We start from the raw sequence: 18,987 nt of genomic DNA, 5'->3' as shown, positions 1-18,987 counted from the left end.
TTTATATGAGTTTTTATATGAGTTAAATATTCAAGATATATAAAGTTTCATTGTTATAGAAGGAAAATAATATTATATTTTTAGTCGAAATGTATATATATATTTTTTTTTTTTAAATTGACATTTATATCACTCAATAGAGCAAAAATTGCATGGTTAAATAAACAAAATATTTCTGATTGAAATTTTCAACATTGTTTATATTTTTATGTATAAAAATTTATAATTACAAGCATACATATTAACCAGCTTTGCTCATCAGCTCTTCTTTTAATTTATGTTAATAAAATATATTGTTTCCTTATTTTATTAAACATCTAATTTTTGCAATGAAACTTATAATTGCATTTTAAATACTTAAAGAACTTATACAAAAAAAGTTAAAAAGTTAACGTTTAAATTAATTTTGTCATTATATGCTTTACAAATTTTAGTATTGTATAGAATATAGTATTGTATAGAATAAGAAAATAATAACAAATAAAGTAAATAAGTTATGAAACTGTGTTTAATAAAAATAAAATGCTGGAAATACAACTTAATTCATGTATATAGCTTATTTAAAATATAAATATTAATATATTTATAAAAGTATAATATAATCTTAATGTTAATACTTTTAATATTAAATTAAAATTGAACATTACGCGCATGTAAGATTGCAGAGATGAATTTTATGCAGAGATATATTTGATGCACAATTTGTGTAGCACGTTTATATGAACCAAATATCGATTTATCATCTGGAGTTGAAAAGTGGATGTATTACCCTCAGAAAAATGGAAGTATTACCTTCAGAAAAGTGGACGTATTACCCTCAGAGCATATAGTTTACTTCCACTTTGTCTGGGGGCAGTAGTGCGCGGCAGCATTTTGCGATTACAGGTTTTGTGCCGGCATGTCTTCTTTCAGGTTCTTTTCTAGAATCAATCACTCAGTGAGCAGACTACATTCCAAAACACATTAAAAAAGATGTTGCATTGTTTTAGTCAGTGAGTGTACATTTGAATCGTACCACGTACCGCGTACAGCGCTATATAATCACACCCCATGATTGTAGAAATGCGTTATTGCTAACATCCCACTTCTTTTGTGATCTGGCTGTATCGTCCTATCATTTTCTATAGAGATGAGAGCCAATAAGTGAAAAAGAAAAAAGAAGTCCTACTATTTTATTGCATACTGCAGATTCTATTGTAAATGAACCTTAAATCAGATAACAAGATGAATAATGATGTGGAAATCGAGATCTTGCTCACGTAATTTTTATGTTCATTATCTGATATTATTTCTTATTAAAAGAAATTTAAGCGAATTAGGTTAGGTTAGGTTAGGTTAAGTTAGCATAAAGTTGAAATTAAGAATTATTTGATTGTATTAACCAATCCAAATAAATTAGTAAAAAATTAGAAAATAAATATAAAATAGAATCGTCATTTTTTACGCACGATGTTCTATTTTTATTTTTACAATTTATTTTTATCTTGTTGAAAAAAGTCGTTTGGTTTTTTAGGTTATGAAAATAAAGGATTTATATTAAATGCCCTTGTTACTCAAGGTGCTGCTGAGGTTGACGATCCTCGCGTTTTTTTTGGTAGCTCTATATTGTTATCAGACGTCTGATGGAAGACGCTGGATTGTATTCAACTTGCAAACAAAAAATGCGAGCCTGGCAAAGGCTCCTTCAGCAGTGACTGTTTATTCTGTTAATTATTTATCTTCAACAGCGCGCATTTTGCCACGAAATCAGACAAATTATAACATATGGTGTATTTTTACCAAAGTTGCCTCAAACTCGCCCATAAGACGGAAATTTCAAGTGTTCACAGAATCTTTGCTCAGATTCGCTTCTATAAACATTACTTTTCATGTGATAAGTGATGATAACAGTCAAAACATAGCTGAAAATGTTATAAAAAATGTTATGATCAGCACTGGAAAATTTATGAAAGTATGTCCTTGTATGTTTTGTATCTTATTTTTAATGAATCAAAATATCAAATATGTTCTCTTACATATATAACATTGCTATTAAAGTGTTTTTAATATCTTGAATACAAAAAAATATTAAGGAAATATATATGTTGTGTTATATAAATAATTTAAATTATATACATATATACTTATTTATTTATTGATATTATGTCTTAAAATATTGTACATGAAATTATTATTTAAGAGATACTATTTATACTGCCTTCATTTCATTCTTTTTTTTATTTATTTGGAACTTGAAATATTGAAACCTTTATTTATTCTCAGGTATTTTATTACAATGTACACAAATTAGCTGCAAAATTGGAGGATATTGTGTCAGTTATGTCGCCACATTTTAGTAGTAAACCAGGAACATATTACTCAGATGCATTGTTCTTCATTTCGCTCGGTTTGCACAGAATTGCACCCAATTCTCAAAAACTTGCCATAATGTTTGATGCAGATACAAAATTTCGTAGAGATGTGAAGGACTTGTTCGAAGAATTTAACAAGTTTGGAAAAGAAGCTTTGTTTGGTTTGGCTCCAGAGCTCACGCCAGTTTACCGACATGTTTTGTATTTATATCGTAATAAACATCCAACGACAATGTTTGGAGAACCCCAACATAAAGGTGGATATCCTGGTTATAATAGTGGGATAGTGCTTTTAAATTTGGAAAGATTACGGAAATCACGTGTATATAATGAGTTTATCAATAAAGATAGTGTGGATGATATGACGAAGAAATATCACTTCAAGGTAAGATTGGACAATATCACAACTTATAAAAACTGTATAATCGTAAAACAGTTTGTGAAATGTAAATGAAATAAACATTTGAAATATTATATGTTATATGTTAACTCAGTGTGAGCTAGGTATATCCACACTCGACACATTAATCTCTTTAATGTTTAAAATTACTATTAATTTGATTAAAATTTTAATAAACATAATTTTCTTATAATTCTGAATATTTTATTTGTAATTTTTATTTAGCGGGAGATCGGTTGTGTCTTATGATGTACTTTTAGATTTAAGTACTTTTAGGTACTTTACCATCTAACTCATACCGGGTTAAAATATGATATAAATTCTTTAGATCATATCTCATTAAGATATGATCTAGAGAAAAAAAAATATGATTGTAATAACCTAGATAACGAAGCTTCCGAAGACAGACTTTGAACACAACATGCTATCAATTTTTGATGCAGAAAACTAACAAATTCCACAGTTTGCACTATCTGACAGCAAACTGTCAGAAATAGGACAAAGCCTGATTGTATTTTAACAGATTAATGACAGAAACAGCAAGATTTTGCAATTCCTGTTTGGTTTCTGTTGCCAGTCGTTAGTCCCGGCGTACAAATTCTGTTCATTTTTTGCCATCAATCTGCTGGCAAATCAGCAGGATCTATCGACAGATCTATAGCCAAATGCAGATACAGATGGTTATGGTTTTTATACTGAGAATCTGATCAAATTTAGTACCAGTTTGTTCACAAACTGCTAACATTTTGCTATCAGGATAAATGAAGACTATAGAATGTGTGTATATAGAAGTATGTAGACCTATTGTTATAAAATATAAACTATATTATGTATTTTTAAATTGTATGTGTAATATATAGAGATGTTTTATTTGAATCATAGATAATTTTGAGTCGATTTTTTCTTAACATAAAAATTCATAGAGAGTTATTTTACTTATTACAACTAAATTCTTTGTATAATTATGTTTGCAATTAAGTTAAATCTCAAATTAATTTTTATAGAAATGGAGTTGAGTGTAACTTAAAACGATTTTACTCATTACTTAACAATATTTGATACTTAATATTTAAAAAACATATCTAAATTTCTCATTACAAAATTAAATTTAGAGAAGAACATATTCTAGTCAATTTTAATGATATCTAGTTTTTTTTATTTAAATTTAATTTAATCTTAAAAAAAAATATATATGTATGGTATGTGCGCGTGTGCGTGCGTGCATGTGTGTGTATGTGCGTGCGTGCGTGCGTGCGTGTGTGCGTGTGTGTGCATTTATACCCAGATAGCAAAATGCTAGCAGTACACTGGCAATATGCCAATAAACTCGGTCATGATGATGCAGTAGATTTCTCAATTCACTATTTCTTCATTAAACTTAACAACAGTTGTCAATGTAAAACAATAAGAATGCAACAAAAATTGAGCATTGTCTGCTACAATGGAAACGCAGCAAAGCTATCATATTAACAATTTATCATATCAACTTATCATATCAAAAATTGATATAAAAATACAGCAAAAATCGGGTATATAGCTTGCCGTCACGACATGATGAAAAAACTCGATATAAACTATGTATCTTATCATCTGTTAAAAACAAAAACACAGCAGAAATTGTACTCAAATACTCAATTACATGTAATCATAAAAATATAGTACAGTTTCAGCAAGAAATTGTGTTCAAAATTCAAATAATAGATTAATATAATGAAATTTATTAGTTTATATTTTAAGTTAAAGAAAGGAATATGTACAATTTATACATGTGTATACATATGTTCACGAATTCTATTATCTCTTTAATTTATATTAAATAAACACATTTCTACTATTGAAAACAAAGTAATTTTAAAGTAAAGCTTATAAGATAAAAATTGAACTCTTAATTATTTTATGAAATAATATCGATAAGTAAACAATTTTGAATAGATCTAATCAGACAATATTTAAAAAAATGTTTTTAAAGATGTTTTTTTAAATATTTTTAAAAACATTAAAAATAATGGTAATTAAGTTAAGCTTTTTTTTAAAAAAAAAAATTATTTTATTTAAGCATGGTTATTCTACAATGGTTATTCTACAATGTGTTTTTGTTTTCTGTTTTTTTTTTACATTTTATCTTTTTGCTTCTTATCCGGTTTTTTGTTTTATGTCGCCCGAGATAAAAATTAACGAATTTCAGAAGAAACAGGAAACATGTAGCAAGAAATAAAATTGTCGATAAAATGCAAAGGGGATTGCAAAGGGGGAATCGATAATTGTATTTCTTGCTACGTGTTTTCTGTTTCTTCCAAAGTTCGTTAACTTTTATCTCGGACGACAAAATAAAAAATTGGATAAGAAGTAAAAAAACAAGATGTAAAAAATAGCAAAAAGTAAGAAATAGAAAACAAAAAGCACATTGTAGAATAACCATTAATGTTTGAAAAACATTTTTAATTAAAAGCATGAAAAAATGGATTAAATAATTTTTTTTTAAATTTATTAAAAAAACATTTGTTTTAAGTTTTTTTAAATAAAAGTTTGTTTTATTGTAAGAAATGTTTTTTTAATGTTAAAATTATTGAACAAAATTAGAAAATATAACAATGTAGAATCTTTTTTTTAATTCATCATTTTTTTAACAGTATTTAAGGAGATTCTTAAAGTCAACTCGAACTCCGATGTCACCAGAGGTTGTGCCGCGCGCCACGTATTGACGTGTCTTTATATATGTATTACCACATCAATATCTCACGCAACCTATAATACATACATGCAATCGCATCCGTGTTAATTTTCGTATAACAAATTGTTTGTTCGTATAAACTATGTATCTGACAACCACTATTTCGTACAGATTGCAAAGCTTTCATATCAAGCAAATGTTGTCATTGACTTGACATCATGTTACACTAAGAAATGGTAAAAATATATCAATTTTGAAATTTTTGTCGTTTTCGGCATAGATTCTACTTCCCAGACACGTATTAATGCTTATACTTTAATCCTGGAAAAAGATTTTCGAATCGAAAGAGGAAAAAAAAAATTTGTTACATAAAAATTACATGATTTAATTGGTAAAACATGAGGTTTTAGGATCCCTTTAAGGAGATCTTAAAATCATCTATTACCGACTAAATCATATAATTTTTGATAAATACTTTTTTCTTTTTCATAGATTCGAAAATCCTTTTCCAAGATTAAAGTATACGCACATAATATGTGTTTGTAAGATGGAATTTATGCCAAGAATAATCAAAAATTTTGAAATTGACATATTTTTTATCATTTCTTAACCTCAGTGAAGTTGGCATCTTATTTTTCAAAAAATAAAATTTTTGTCAGTTTCGAATGCAGCCCGAAGAGTTCCTGCCCAAAATGAAAAATCCTGGCTAATTAATACAAAAATCGAAAATTAAAAATTTGGAGTGCCAACTTCATAAAACACAGAATGAAAAATTGCGATATTTTCTAAACCAGTCTTAGCGCTTTAAATGATAATAACTTTTGATAATATTCTAGAGGTGCTATTCAAAACTGTCATTAAAACTGCCGTAGCGTTCAAAAATGTTTTATTTCTCAGATGTGAGAAAATCAGACATTCAAAAAAATCGCCATATCTCTTAAACCATTGGTCCTCGCGCTTCGAGCGTTAGTAACTTTCTTAGACTTTTTTAGAACTCGTGGAATGTCCAGAATTGTCGACAGAATTGCCAGAACTTTATCCCTCAGTTGTTGAAAATTTTCTAATATCCGAGGGGTAAATGTTTTTTAAGGGGGGAAATTCATTTAGGCGAGTGAAAACGATCAACGAACAATCTTCGTGAATTTTTTTTTTAAAGAAGAAATTATCCGATTATTTTGAAACTTAAGATATATACCATAGTTTATTGTTATTTTCTACATTAAGAACGTTTTTTTTTTCTTTTTTTTTAGAAAAAGTTATTGTAAAAAATGGTGGAGTTACAGTACAATCTGTACCGAAGATCGCGAAGTGAATTGTCAAATGATGGGATTTCTCCAATTTTTTATAGTCTGAAACAAAACGCAAAAGAAGTATTGTTAACATTCATAATTTCTCATTAAACCTAAAAAAAGTGAAAAAAATTTAAAAATTGAAGAAATTGCACGCTTGTGAAAAAAAAAATTTTTAGCAAAATTTTTACTCAATTTTGCTCTGAAAAAATACTTTAAAATAAATATTTTGTAAAACAATTATTTTGTGATACTTTTAAATTTAAGGAATTATAAGTATTATTAAAATGTGTGCCAAATTTCAAAGTGATTGATAGTACAATAATTTTTGAGTGAGATTTTCCGCCAATTTTAAAAAAAGTTTTGAAAAAAATGAGTTCAAAGTTTCGAATAGTAGAAAGATAATGTTTTCATCAACTTACCAACCAGTTAGTCAGAAATCTCAGGCCCATACAATAGTCTTTCTGCTTCTTCATAAAACTCATTTTGTTGCAAAAATTATTATATTTCTTTCGGACTACTTTAGAACTTCTTTAGTACTATCCAAGCTGCATCACTCTTACCGTTGTATTCGAGACTTGTCAGTAATTGGCGTAACTTTTTTGCATCCAATGATAATATTTAAATAAGCCATGTTTTGCAAAGAAAAATATTTTTAAGATATGATATTTTCATTTTATGAAATAAAAAAATTTCACATTTTTTTGAAGGTTCTAAATGAATTTCCCCCTTTAAAAGTTCTAGAAAATCTGTCGATAGTTCTGAACTTCACGAGTTCTAACGAAAGTTATTAACGCTAAGATATGTCGTGATTTTTTTTGTCTGTCAAATCGAAAGTTTTCTAACACCTGATGGATGAAAATGTTTTTGAAGTTCCGACAATTCAACAGTTTTGGGCATCCCGTTTTAACAAAAGTTAGTAACGCTCGAAATATTAGAACAGTTTAAGAATTATTGATTTTTCATATGTTTAATTGAAAAATTTCTAACGCTGTTAAAAATGTTTTGTAAAAAACTGATTTGTTGTTAAACCGAATTAAGTTCAATATTTGTGCTTTCGTAGCCTGTCGCTAATTGACTAACTTAAGATACGCGCGCGCACTCGCCTTAAATCCGATTTACATAAGATGTAGAACGCGAGTCGCAGGTCACAAACTTCTTGCATCAGCCAATCTCGAAGCATCATTTCAAAATTAACGCATCGGATTGGCTGACGTAACAAGCTTGCGACTTGCGATTTGCGTTCTGCATCTTATGTAGATCGGGCTTTATGGCATAGTCATAGAATAAGAAAAATAAAGAATCAGCAGCTGCATACGAATGCATTAGAATCCTTATAAGCGAGTTGCGTCAATGTGAAATAAAATGACATCTAAAAGAGATTCTATTAGATCTCTAGACTCTTTACTACGTAGAGCGTAAAACTTTGATTAATAAAGTGATGAAATTATTTTAAATGTAGCAAAATTATATATAGGTAAGTCTATACATTATTATAAAGGTTTCGAATTAAAAATATATAAAATGTACTGATATTACGTGATAGAAAAGCATCGAAAATGACATTCTAACCTTGTCATCAACTATATAATTTTAACGTTTTTAAAACATAACTAAAACATATGATTAAAACATATTGTCAAAAAAGATATTTAAAATTACAATACAAGTATATAGCAGATTGACGATGACAAGACATTTATTGTAAAATAAAAGTATTGTTAAATGAAAGTGTTATTTTATTACTGTTTCGTATCATAATTATTTCAGTTTCAAAAGTGTAAAATTAGTTCAGCTGTAGAAAACGGATCTACTTTTGTAATTAATATTTTGTAATTTAACATAAATTCTACTTGTCAATATTATATGATTTAAATTCTACTCTCACAATTTCTAAAATCTAAATCATCGCGTTCACGATACTCAAAGTGAGGATATAATAGGATATAATAATCGATGATTGATTCCGTCATTTTACTTCAAAGCCAATGAAAATTTTAACAAGATTGATGTGACTCTCTTATAAGGATTCTAGAATGCATCACAATGCATGCGTGGAAATGTTTACAGAGCAGCCTAGATAAATTAAATAATAATCAAAAAAAAGGAAAGGAAAGAGAAAAGAAGATAAAGCATGATTTATATATAAAATGAAACGATGATTTACATATAAAATGAAATATATACTGTCATATACATCCACCTAGATTATAAGTTTCCTCATTTTCGTTGATAAGCAACTTGTATAACTTACTAATAACGCGTTTTATCACACCGTTAGCTGTTTTAACTGATACGGACGTAGTTATCATGCTCGCAATGCAATTCAACGATGCTCTCTAATTTCCATTGATAGAGGCGAGTATTCTTCGCAGAAAATAACTAAGGCGCTGATTTGTAAATTTCGCTGAACATTCTCTCTTTTCATTTGAAGAGAATCTATAGAGAGCTGACGTATTCTGCTATCCACTGTTTCCAAAAGTCTTGTAAAGTACATTGCACTAGTTGTCAACGATGGATGATCTCGATGGAGATTTATATCTTGGAAATCAGTTTCAGATAAATATGTAATGGGTCCTCCAGTAAGGAATAAGAGGTTCCAAATCGGATGGATTATTAGACAAGGTATATAAGGGGCGCGAGTTTAGGCAGGTCTCTATTTGCACGAGTATAGTGCACAATTCTTCAAAAGTGAATAAGGCACTGCTCATTGCAATTCATAGCAGATTTTTGCAAGACTTTATTCCGGCCTCCCACACCTTCTGTAGTCAACTGGTTTTGAAGTGGTTCTTTGATCTGTTGCTGCGCAAATCTATATATCTCGGTTAATTTTCCTTGAGTTCCCTTGGCATTGTCGCTGTAGATTCTCTGAGGACAATCTTATCTACCTATAAAACATTTTAAAGTTGCTATGAATATTTCGGAACTTAAATCACTAATCGTCTCCAGTAACTGCCTTTGTTGCGAACAAATGAATAAAGCGATATAGGTCATATTGGTATTTTGCATTCTCATCCTTTGCTCTATAATGCAATAATGGAACCTACAAAGTCTACAGCACAAAAGAAGAAAGGACATAAATGTAACGCAGTCCGCGGATAAATTGCCTATCAGTTGCAGAGATGCATCAGGGTTCTTACGAAAGTATCGTACGTAGGAGTGATAAACCTTGCGAACTATGTTCTTATCGCGTAGAAGTCAATATTTCTGACGAATAGCCGCGAGAAGTGCTTGATCGATGTAAACCTGGCGCTCAACTTTATCAAAAATAAAAATTAATACTGTAGGCCGTTTGTACTTTGTTTGTACCGATTATTATTTCGTTTGTACCTCAACCAGTTAAACAAAAAGTGAAAAATAAAAAATGGCCAGCGCGCAACTTTAAAATTTTTTAATTTATGCCATTCGAAAGAGAATCGTTTGTACCCGTTTGTACCTCTCTTACTTTCGTTTGTACCTCAAAGGATTCGGAGATACAGCGCGTTTCAGTTTTTGCGCAACCTCTATATAGCAAATTTAGCCAATTTTAAAGATATCGAAATGGGACCAATGGCATTCGAAAGAGAATCGTTTGTACCCGTTTGTACCTCTATTACTTTCGTTTGTACCTCAAAGAGTTCGGAGATACAGCGCGTTTCAGTTTTTGCGCAACCCCTATATAGTATCTCCGAATCCGAAACGAAAGCTCTGATTGAAAGCCAAAGATGCCTGACGTAAATGACCTTCCACTTTAATCCTTCCCTCATCCAAGAAGGGATGCAAAGTTAGCAATTTGCTAAATGTCTTCAAGTTTTTTGAAGCGTAGAAAATATGAAGATACGAAATCTTTTTCTAAATGGCTTCCGCTTGTGCATTCCTGATTAAGTGTGATATCGCAACCTCAATTTCTGTGCTGATGCGATCGATTAATTTTTTGTGTTTATTTTCGCAATTAACGATGAAGCGGGGAACGTACGCCAATACTCTTTCTATTTTGGATAGATTCGAGATCCGAGAATACAAATTATGAAATATGGTATTTTTGTATTATAATATGAGATTTTAAGATTTCTTTCTTCGTTTCGGATTTCCATCAGCTTGTGAACCGATATCTTAGACAAATCTGTTTGCTGTCGTAATTCTATTGAATCGTTGGACAGGTATGATCTTCCCATCATATGCTATGATTTTGAAGGACACTAGGAAATTTCTATTATTTCTTGATAATAAATCCGCATTGTCTTCGCTCCTATCGCGATTACGCCTCGCAGGAAGAACGTTAATTTCCGAAACGCGATGGGTGACAAATAATTTCCATCGTAATGCGTCACCCTTTATTCTCTAATGTAAAGTCACAGTGGAATCTGTGAATGCAAGAAACTTGTAGAATTCGAAGTTGCAGACTTGTCTTATCTGCTCTACTAAACGAATAGAGAAGTAGTGTGCTATATAGTTCTAAGTGTGGCATTGAGTTATTTTAATCGGCGCAACATATACTTCGAACGTAATAATCGCGCTGTTTGTTTCCTTTCATCGTGTACTTTGACATACATGCAGACTCCATAAACATCTTAAGCGTCACGAAATCTATATAAAATCAAATTGACTGAAGAAGATTTAGAAAGATTGCGAGAGAATAGTTGAGAATAGTGGAATTGGATAGTTCCCTCGTAAGCTTCTTCCATCTGCTTATGATGTTAATGGGTAACTCCGATTTTTTGATCTATTAGGTCTTTCAGATCCTATCATAACCTTGACGAAACAACTAATGCAAGCGAACTGGAAGGAAGGGATCGAATCCCATTCGATCCCTTCCTTCCAGTTCGCTTGCATTAGTTGTTTCGTCAAGGTTATGATAGGATCTGAAAGACCTAATAGATCAAAAAATTTGCTAATATCAGAAGGAGCTCTCTTTTGGAATGGACAGTGTTAGAAAATTTTATCGTGAACATAAAGAGACGTCAGTGGTCGGTTCCCAAACTAATCCAAGCGTCCTTGCCGTATCATTGAACTTCAGATCCAAACTTATTCTCTTGATCACTCAAGTTCTGCAATATTTCTGTAACATTGGAGTGCCACTTGTGAACCTTAAAGCCTCCCTTACCCATCAATTTAATTGATGCTACAATTCCTTGATTTCATCCAAACTCTATTTTATATTGTCCGATATATTCCACTAATAATATTGTCCACATACGTCGTTTAATATGCCTTTTCTGCCAATGGAAAAATATTCTTACCTTCTTTCGCTTGTCATACACTTTGGATGGCTAAATATGATGCGCTCACCTGACCATACGTCATTATATTTCTATATTCTTGAATCGATTCATTCGTCGAAAATCGCTAGATTCTCTTATAATCTCTATCGCATTCACGAATTTGTCTGTACATTTTCTTCAGATCGCCAGTAATCGCGATATTGTAAAAATGAAATCTCTATAGTATTTGTATTAGATTATCTTGCAATGTGGGACTCGTCATTAGTCATGTCATTTAATTAACGCCTATGCTGCTTTTATTGGAGGCATCAAATACTTCCAGTAAAAGCAGCATAGGCGTCATTCGTCTCATATCTTTCCATCATCGTTATTTGCTTCTGTAGAAGTTGCATGAATACGCTATCGTTTTCAATCAATCTATTGATGTGAGCGCTCCTTGTATTTATGATTCGCCGTAGTACTACTCTAATTGTGATGTTCCTTTCGTCAAACTCGGCATCAACTGTAATGTCGATCACTGATGGCTCCTCGATGCCCTTAATAAATTTACTGCTGTACTTCTTGAAACTCACATGTTATTTGATCTAGCTTTTCCGACCGAACCGCTCCTCTTTGTCGACTGTAACCATTGCTTGATTCTGGAACTACGTTAGTATTTGTTCGATTTTGATTAGCCTGCTCTTGATGTAACTTCGTTGCTTCCTTAATTTGATGATACGTCCATGTTTGTCGCTTATTGCACGTAACTCGATAAACTATCTTTTCTCGATTAGCTTTCATTTGCGAAATTCTGACTCACTCGAGATATATTCTATTTATCCGACTTGAAGAATCAAAATTAATTGTTGAAAATGTTTCGTAAAAAAACTGATTTATTGTTAAATGGAATTAGTATTATTTGTGTTTTCGTTGCTAACTGTAGAATAGAATTTATTACATTTCAGCATATACCATACAGCCAAGGAGACTTGGTTTATATAAAAACTCATTCACACTTTCATACCTCATCCGCATGCTATCACATATATATTTTTATAAAATCATTAAATAGTCACCCTTTTACTATCCTACTGTTTCTAGTTAAACTCTTTGACTTCGATCCTTATTTTATTTCTTTTTATTTTATCCGCTTTTATCCTATATCTAATTCAAATACTACTAATACTATAGATTCTGATCCATTAAATATACATTATTTCTAATATTGGTATAATAGTATATGATACAAAACTTACCTTTTTGAAAAATGTAGAAAAAGGCATTAAAAATGCATATTCTTCGAAACAAATATATACCAAATTGATTAATTTATATACTGTTTATAAGAAGATGTTTAACATTACAAAATGCATATCAGTATAAATTTATTTTTTTAAAAAAAGATAAAAAAACCGCTGTGAATACATGTTCTGCAAAAAAATTGGAAATTATCCAGATTAAAGGACATCGCGCCGATAATCTTGATCTTGACATATGTTGTCAAGATCATGGCCCTGAGTGATCTCCAACAGGTTTTAGGTGGCGGCCATCCTTCGTTAAAAAGTTGTTAACTAAAGAAGTTTGAAAAATGCCATCTTTTTTCTACAATATAAAAAGAAGTATCCTGCTTTAAAATGTTTTATGCGAAGCAACATTCATCTCCCCCCTGCGACAAAGACACGCGACTTCTACTTGAAGCAACTCCCATCTCACTTCTCCCCTTCTTGAGGATATGCGACTTTCACTTGCGATTAGGTGTACAACTTTGCGATTAGGTGTACAACTTTGCTTCCGCCGTTTTTTTTCCGAAATTCGAGGCTTTATTGTAAAAAACTGATTATACATTTATGATTCAAAGTATTGTCCATCGCTGGCCACTACTTTCTCCTATCTTTCGGGTAGCGTACGAATTCCGCGTCGAAAAAACTGGTCTTCTTTTGAGGCTATCCACGAATCGATCCAATTTTTTACTTCTTCATAAGACCGGAAGTGCTGGTCAGTCAGGCCGTGTGCCATTGATCGAAACAAGTGATAGTCAGAGGGAGCAACGACTGGAGAATACGGCGGGTGGGGTAGGACTTCCCATTTCAACGTTTCCAAGTATGTCTTGACCACTTTCGCAACATGGGGTCGAGCATTGTCATGCTGCAAAATCACTTTATCGTGTCTCTCGTTGTATTGCGGCCGTTTGTCTTTCAATGCTCGGCTCAAACGCATCAATTGCGTTCGATACCGATCGCCTGTGATTGTTTCAGTCGGTTTTAACAGTTCATAATACACTACGCCGAGCTGGTCCCACCAAATACAGAGCATGACCTTGGACGTCAAAATCACTGTTCTTGAAGCGTTGAAACCACTCACGACACGTTCTTTCATTAATAGCGGCCTCACCATAAGTATTTGAGAGCATTCGATGAGCCTCAGCCGCAGATTTCTTCATATTGAAGCAAAAAATTAAAACCTCCCGCAAATGACGAGAATTTGGCTCGTAAACTGACATTTTCAATCGAGAATAATTTTATGATGCAGACACAAATCGACTAATGTTTCTATGGGGTTATGTTGACAGATGCCCAAGTTTATTGTATGACGTCTATGATCTATTTATTTCGACCACCACTTATCGCTAAAGCCATCTATAAGAAAACGGCGGAAGCAAAGTTGTATACCTAATATCTCATCTCTCCTCCCTGCTTACGAGCATACAACTTCCACGCGAAGCGATTCTCACCCTACTTTTCCCCTTGCTTACGGGCGCAGGATTTTCAGGCAAAGCAATTTCCATCTTCCCTCTCCTGCTTAAGGATAGATTTTCTATTTCAAACAGTAGAAAAGTTATTTAAAACCTAGTGGAGGTCATTCAAGGTCATGACTTGACACCATATATTGAGATCATCGGCGCGGTATCCTTTAATCCAGATAATTATCAGAAAATTTTATTAAATTAAAAAATGAAATCTAAGTTCCAAGAAATAGTATCTTTATTAAAGTGTGTTTGGAAATTAGTGATAAGTTTTTTGCACGTGTGATAGAATGAAATAAACTAAACTGAGGAGAAAAGTCCTGTACATTTTACAATTGTTACAATGGTTAACAAGTTTTTAACTTAAGAAAATAACCAGATTCACCCAGCTCATCGCTAATGCAAGCGCACGACAGGATAGTACCCGTTCCGCGCGGCGAGACTTAATATTTAAAAAATATGAGTAGGAATATCATATCACAACCTTATCACAATCTATTATTATTACCTATTTATCTTAATCCACTCATTATTTTTCTTCGTTTATTTTCTAAATTGCACCACTTTATCATTAGTTTTAGCCTTACATTTCCTCTTTCTTCAATTGAATCCTTTTTCCCTTCCTTTTTTCTTCCTTCAGCTTCATCTCTTTCTTTTCATAATGCTCTTACTTTTTCCCCTTTTACCTTCCCTTTTTACCCTATTTAAATCCTCTTCATACAATCTTCTTAAGATCCTTTCATAATTTCCTTTCCTAATTTAGTAAATCTTTCTCTTATTTCCGAACATTCCTCAACATGCTGTAAATTACCTTTTCCCCTACCAAAGAATATATAATTTATTTTTTATTTATATTTTTTATTTATATTTTTCTTATGCTTCCCAATGTTTATTGCTTTTCTCGAATTTCCCATATCTTAATTTAAACAAGCTTTCACCTCATCTTCTCTTTTCTATTCTCTTAAGTTCTCTTTCCTCAAATACGCTGGAACTCTACTGTTTTTTACCTCCATTTCCTTATATCTCTCGTTGTATCTTCCCTTATAAATTTTACAATTCTTCTTCTACTCTTTGCACCTCTCTCTTCTTATTCATTAACTGATCTTCAAAATCTTTCTCCTCATATATCACTTGCTTTTATATTCTACTCATTCCTATTGCAATACCTCATTCTTTTCTGTTCGTATAAATCTTCCCAATCTTCTCCTCTTCTCATCACGCGTTCGTCAAATTTCCAATCTTCCCTGATTTTATTTTTTGCTCAAGTCTCCTTGCTCATATTCCCCACCCTACTCTGAGTTTATTAAGAAGTTTCTTCATAATTAAATATCTTAGAGTACAAAAATCCAAACTAAAAATCTATCTTATGTAATTCATTACAACTTTTTCTAATTAACTTTCCTCCATCTCCTCCTGAAATCGTTCTTGCACATCCTTTCATTTAACCCCATACTTTTCTTGTCACCAGCTCTTTTCTACTTCCTTAATGTGATATTTACCCATGTTTGTCAAGTTAGCACCGCCATTTTGTTAAAATCAATAAATCAAAGTTGTGCTAGATTGTGCTAGGCTTGTGCTAATTTGTGCCGCAAATCGTAGTTTGATGACGCAATTAGTTTATTAGAAAATCGCAAATTAAGAACTAGATTCGAATTATAAACGATGGATATTCCAAACGGATACTGTTTACGCTACAACTTCTAAGCGGTTGGGCTCCAAGCGGGTAGGATGTTATATCTTTTTTTTGTTCGGTACGCCAATACACTACTGTCTATACATCCCATATTACTCCGCTTATTCAGAGTAAAACTCAGATACTTAAATTCCTGCACCTTTCCTATTTTTTTAATCCCATTTCATATTTCGATTTTCTCTCTTCTATTACATACCAACACTTTAGTTTTATCTATATAGAGTTCCAATTTTTTTCCTCAAAAAATTTTTTAAAAGTTCCTATCATATCCTGTATGGCTTCTCTATTTTTTGCTAATAGAACTGTGTCATCCGCATACGCAAGATTCTATATCCTTTGCTCATTTATGCCTTTTCTCCATTACCTCTACCTCTAAATTTTTCGTCTAAATTCGCAATGTACAAATTGAAAAGGAATGAATTCATCACACACTTCTGCCTCGTTATAAAATTTTCAGTATTTCCAAGCTTCATTCTTATTGTTACTTCCGTTCCTTCGTAAGTCCTCTCAATTCTTCTAATCAAATTCTCGCTTATTCCTTTCTTTCTGAAGCAGTCCCATAATTTGTCTCTGTTTATCTTATCAAAGTGTTCAAATTCGCAAATATTATAAATACTTTCCTCCTTCCTTGCTTTCTGTATAATGTGCAGCAGCAAGATATTATCGATCGTCGATGTTCCTCTTCTGAAATCTGGTTGAGATTCCTTGGAAGCTGACATTCTTCATGAAATCAAGATTGTTAGGACGACAATTTATGAGAGGGAGAGCAATGTTATGCCCGTGCTGACACATTTGTGGCATATACAAGCGAGTGCGTTGCTAAGACAACCAGCAAGTCAATTGTTTAACAAGATAAACAGATTGAATCACAGATATAAGTTGTCAGCGTGTTCGGACGTATCTCACGATCTGCTTCATCCTACATCTTTCGCGATATTCTCTGTACTCTCTGTTCTGCATTCTGAATTAATAAACATTTCTTATTCATCTTTCATAATACTCGTGTTATTTATTTCGGCGATTCAGGAGTGTGTATACGCGTCCGCGAGAGCTCGTGAATCGGCTGCGCGGGCGCAACAATATAAAATAAAGTTATATAATTATAATATAAATAAAGTTTAATATCTGTTATTTGTTATTTCCACGTTATATTGTATTTACATTTGGTATTTATTGGATTTATATCACTATTATAAATTTTTTAAATGAAATTTTTTAGTAACGGTTGAAGCTTATGGTCATACAGTAACTGAATAATATATAACTGAAAACTGAGTAATCTTAAATGTAATCATAATGAATGTGTGCATTAAATTTAATGAATTATAAAAACTAATTTAAGAATTAATGAATTGTAAGGAATCTGTGAAATGTAAGAAACTAATTAATAAAAATTAAATATAAAATTAATAAACGCTTTAATGAAATGTAAGAAATATATAACTGAAAAGTAATAAATGATATGAATGAAATCTAAGTTACAGATTTCTTAAATGTAATAAATATGGGCATTAAATTTGATGGACAGTTTAATGGAAATAAACGAAAATATTTAATTTTTAATTAATGTTTTTCAATACATTAATTTTTCAGTTACTACAAACATAAATCTCATTAACATGTACATAAATAATCTTTTCAGTTACAGAAAATTTAAATTTTATTCGCCAGTGAACATTAAAGATTAAAAAGACGCTTCTTGTTTTACCACTAAAGTAAGCATTTATGTTCTTGTCGATTATCTTCGACTTAATTGTACAGAATAAAAATTACTTCTCCACGATTAAAATATTTGTGATAATATATGTACTTGCTTCTGATATATTTTATGTCCAAAGCTGGAAAAAATAATAAATTACAGATTTCTATATCCATTTTTATTTCAGCATAGCGATCAGTGCTGACAACTCATCAAACATATTTTTTTATTTATTTTGTGAAAAAATTATGTATGTTATATGCTCGAAAATAGGGCAGAAGCACATGTAGAATAAAAAGACGATTACAGGCATATTTTTAGAATTAAGTTTAGAATAAATAAAAAGATATATTTAGGAACAGTTGAGTATCTAGTGAGAAATCGACGGTGTCGGTGATGGCAATTTAGAGTAACAAATTAGTTCCTGAATATTAAGGCTCCTAACTAGTCGCGGCGGCCATGTTCGAATCGTGACGTCAGAAGCGAGGAATGACACATTACAACTTATGTTGCGTGCCATTTTTAAATAAAGACAATTTGGATGAAACGAAATGAGAAAGATCACTTTAAAACATTTGCAAAAATCGACGGTCCTTTCCTCCCTTGACAATCGTAAAGGCACGTAAAGTGAGCCTATCGAGCAGAAACATACGGTCTGACAGTTGTTGAAACGAGTAAAATATATGCTTTTACATATAAAATTCCGAAATAACTTTAGTTTTCATCGATAATTACGATTTTGATAAGTACCGAGATAAGTCACACTTTCAAAATTAAGCAAATAATAACGAAATGACACGCAACATAAATTTCGTTGTCAAAACGTCATTTTTCCACACCTATAAGTTTATCCATTTATCGTGATGCGGCGCTATAATACATAAACACGAGCCCATGTCTATGTGCCTGCGGCGCGCCGAGAGTGAACGAGATAACGAGCTCCTTCTCACACTAGTCATTT

General features: G+C 31.6%; 1 protein-coding gene across 1 annotated transcript in view; it reads left to right on the top strand.

Moving 5' to 3' along the window:
- The first annotated feature begins 1,070 nt into the window (after positions 1–1,070).
- The window catches only part of LOC108691233 (xyloside xylosyltransferase 1), a 44,549-nt gene continuing 26,632 nt past the window's right edge, over positions 1,071–18,987 (top strand). Inside the window, exons 1-3 of the mRNA XM_018198908.1 lie at positions 1,071–1,259; positions 1,514–1,951; positions 2,263–2,736. Coding sequence (XP_018054397.1) covers positions 1,541–1,951; positions 2,263–2,736 — 885 coding nt within the window. The 5' untranslated portion in view covers positions 1,071–1,259; positions 1,514–1,540. The remainder of the gene's footprint in view (positions 1,260–1,513; positions 1,952–2,262; positions 2,737–18,987) is intronic.

This window comes from Atta colombica, unplaced genomic scaffold, assembly GCF_001594045.1.
Source record: "Atta colombica isolate Treedump-2 unplaced genomic scaffold, Acol1.0 scaffold43, whole genome shotgun sequence".
In the NCBI taxonomy this organism is placed as follows: domain Eukaryota; kingdom Metazoa; phylum Arthropoda; class Insecta; order Hymenoptera; family Formicidae; genus Atta; species Atta colombica.
The sequence above is the reverse complement of the archived record's forward strand: the minus strand, read 5'-3'. Positions and strand labels throughout refer to the sequence as shown.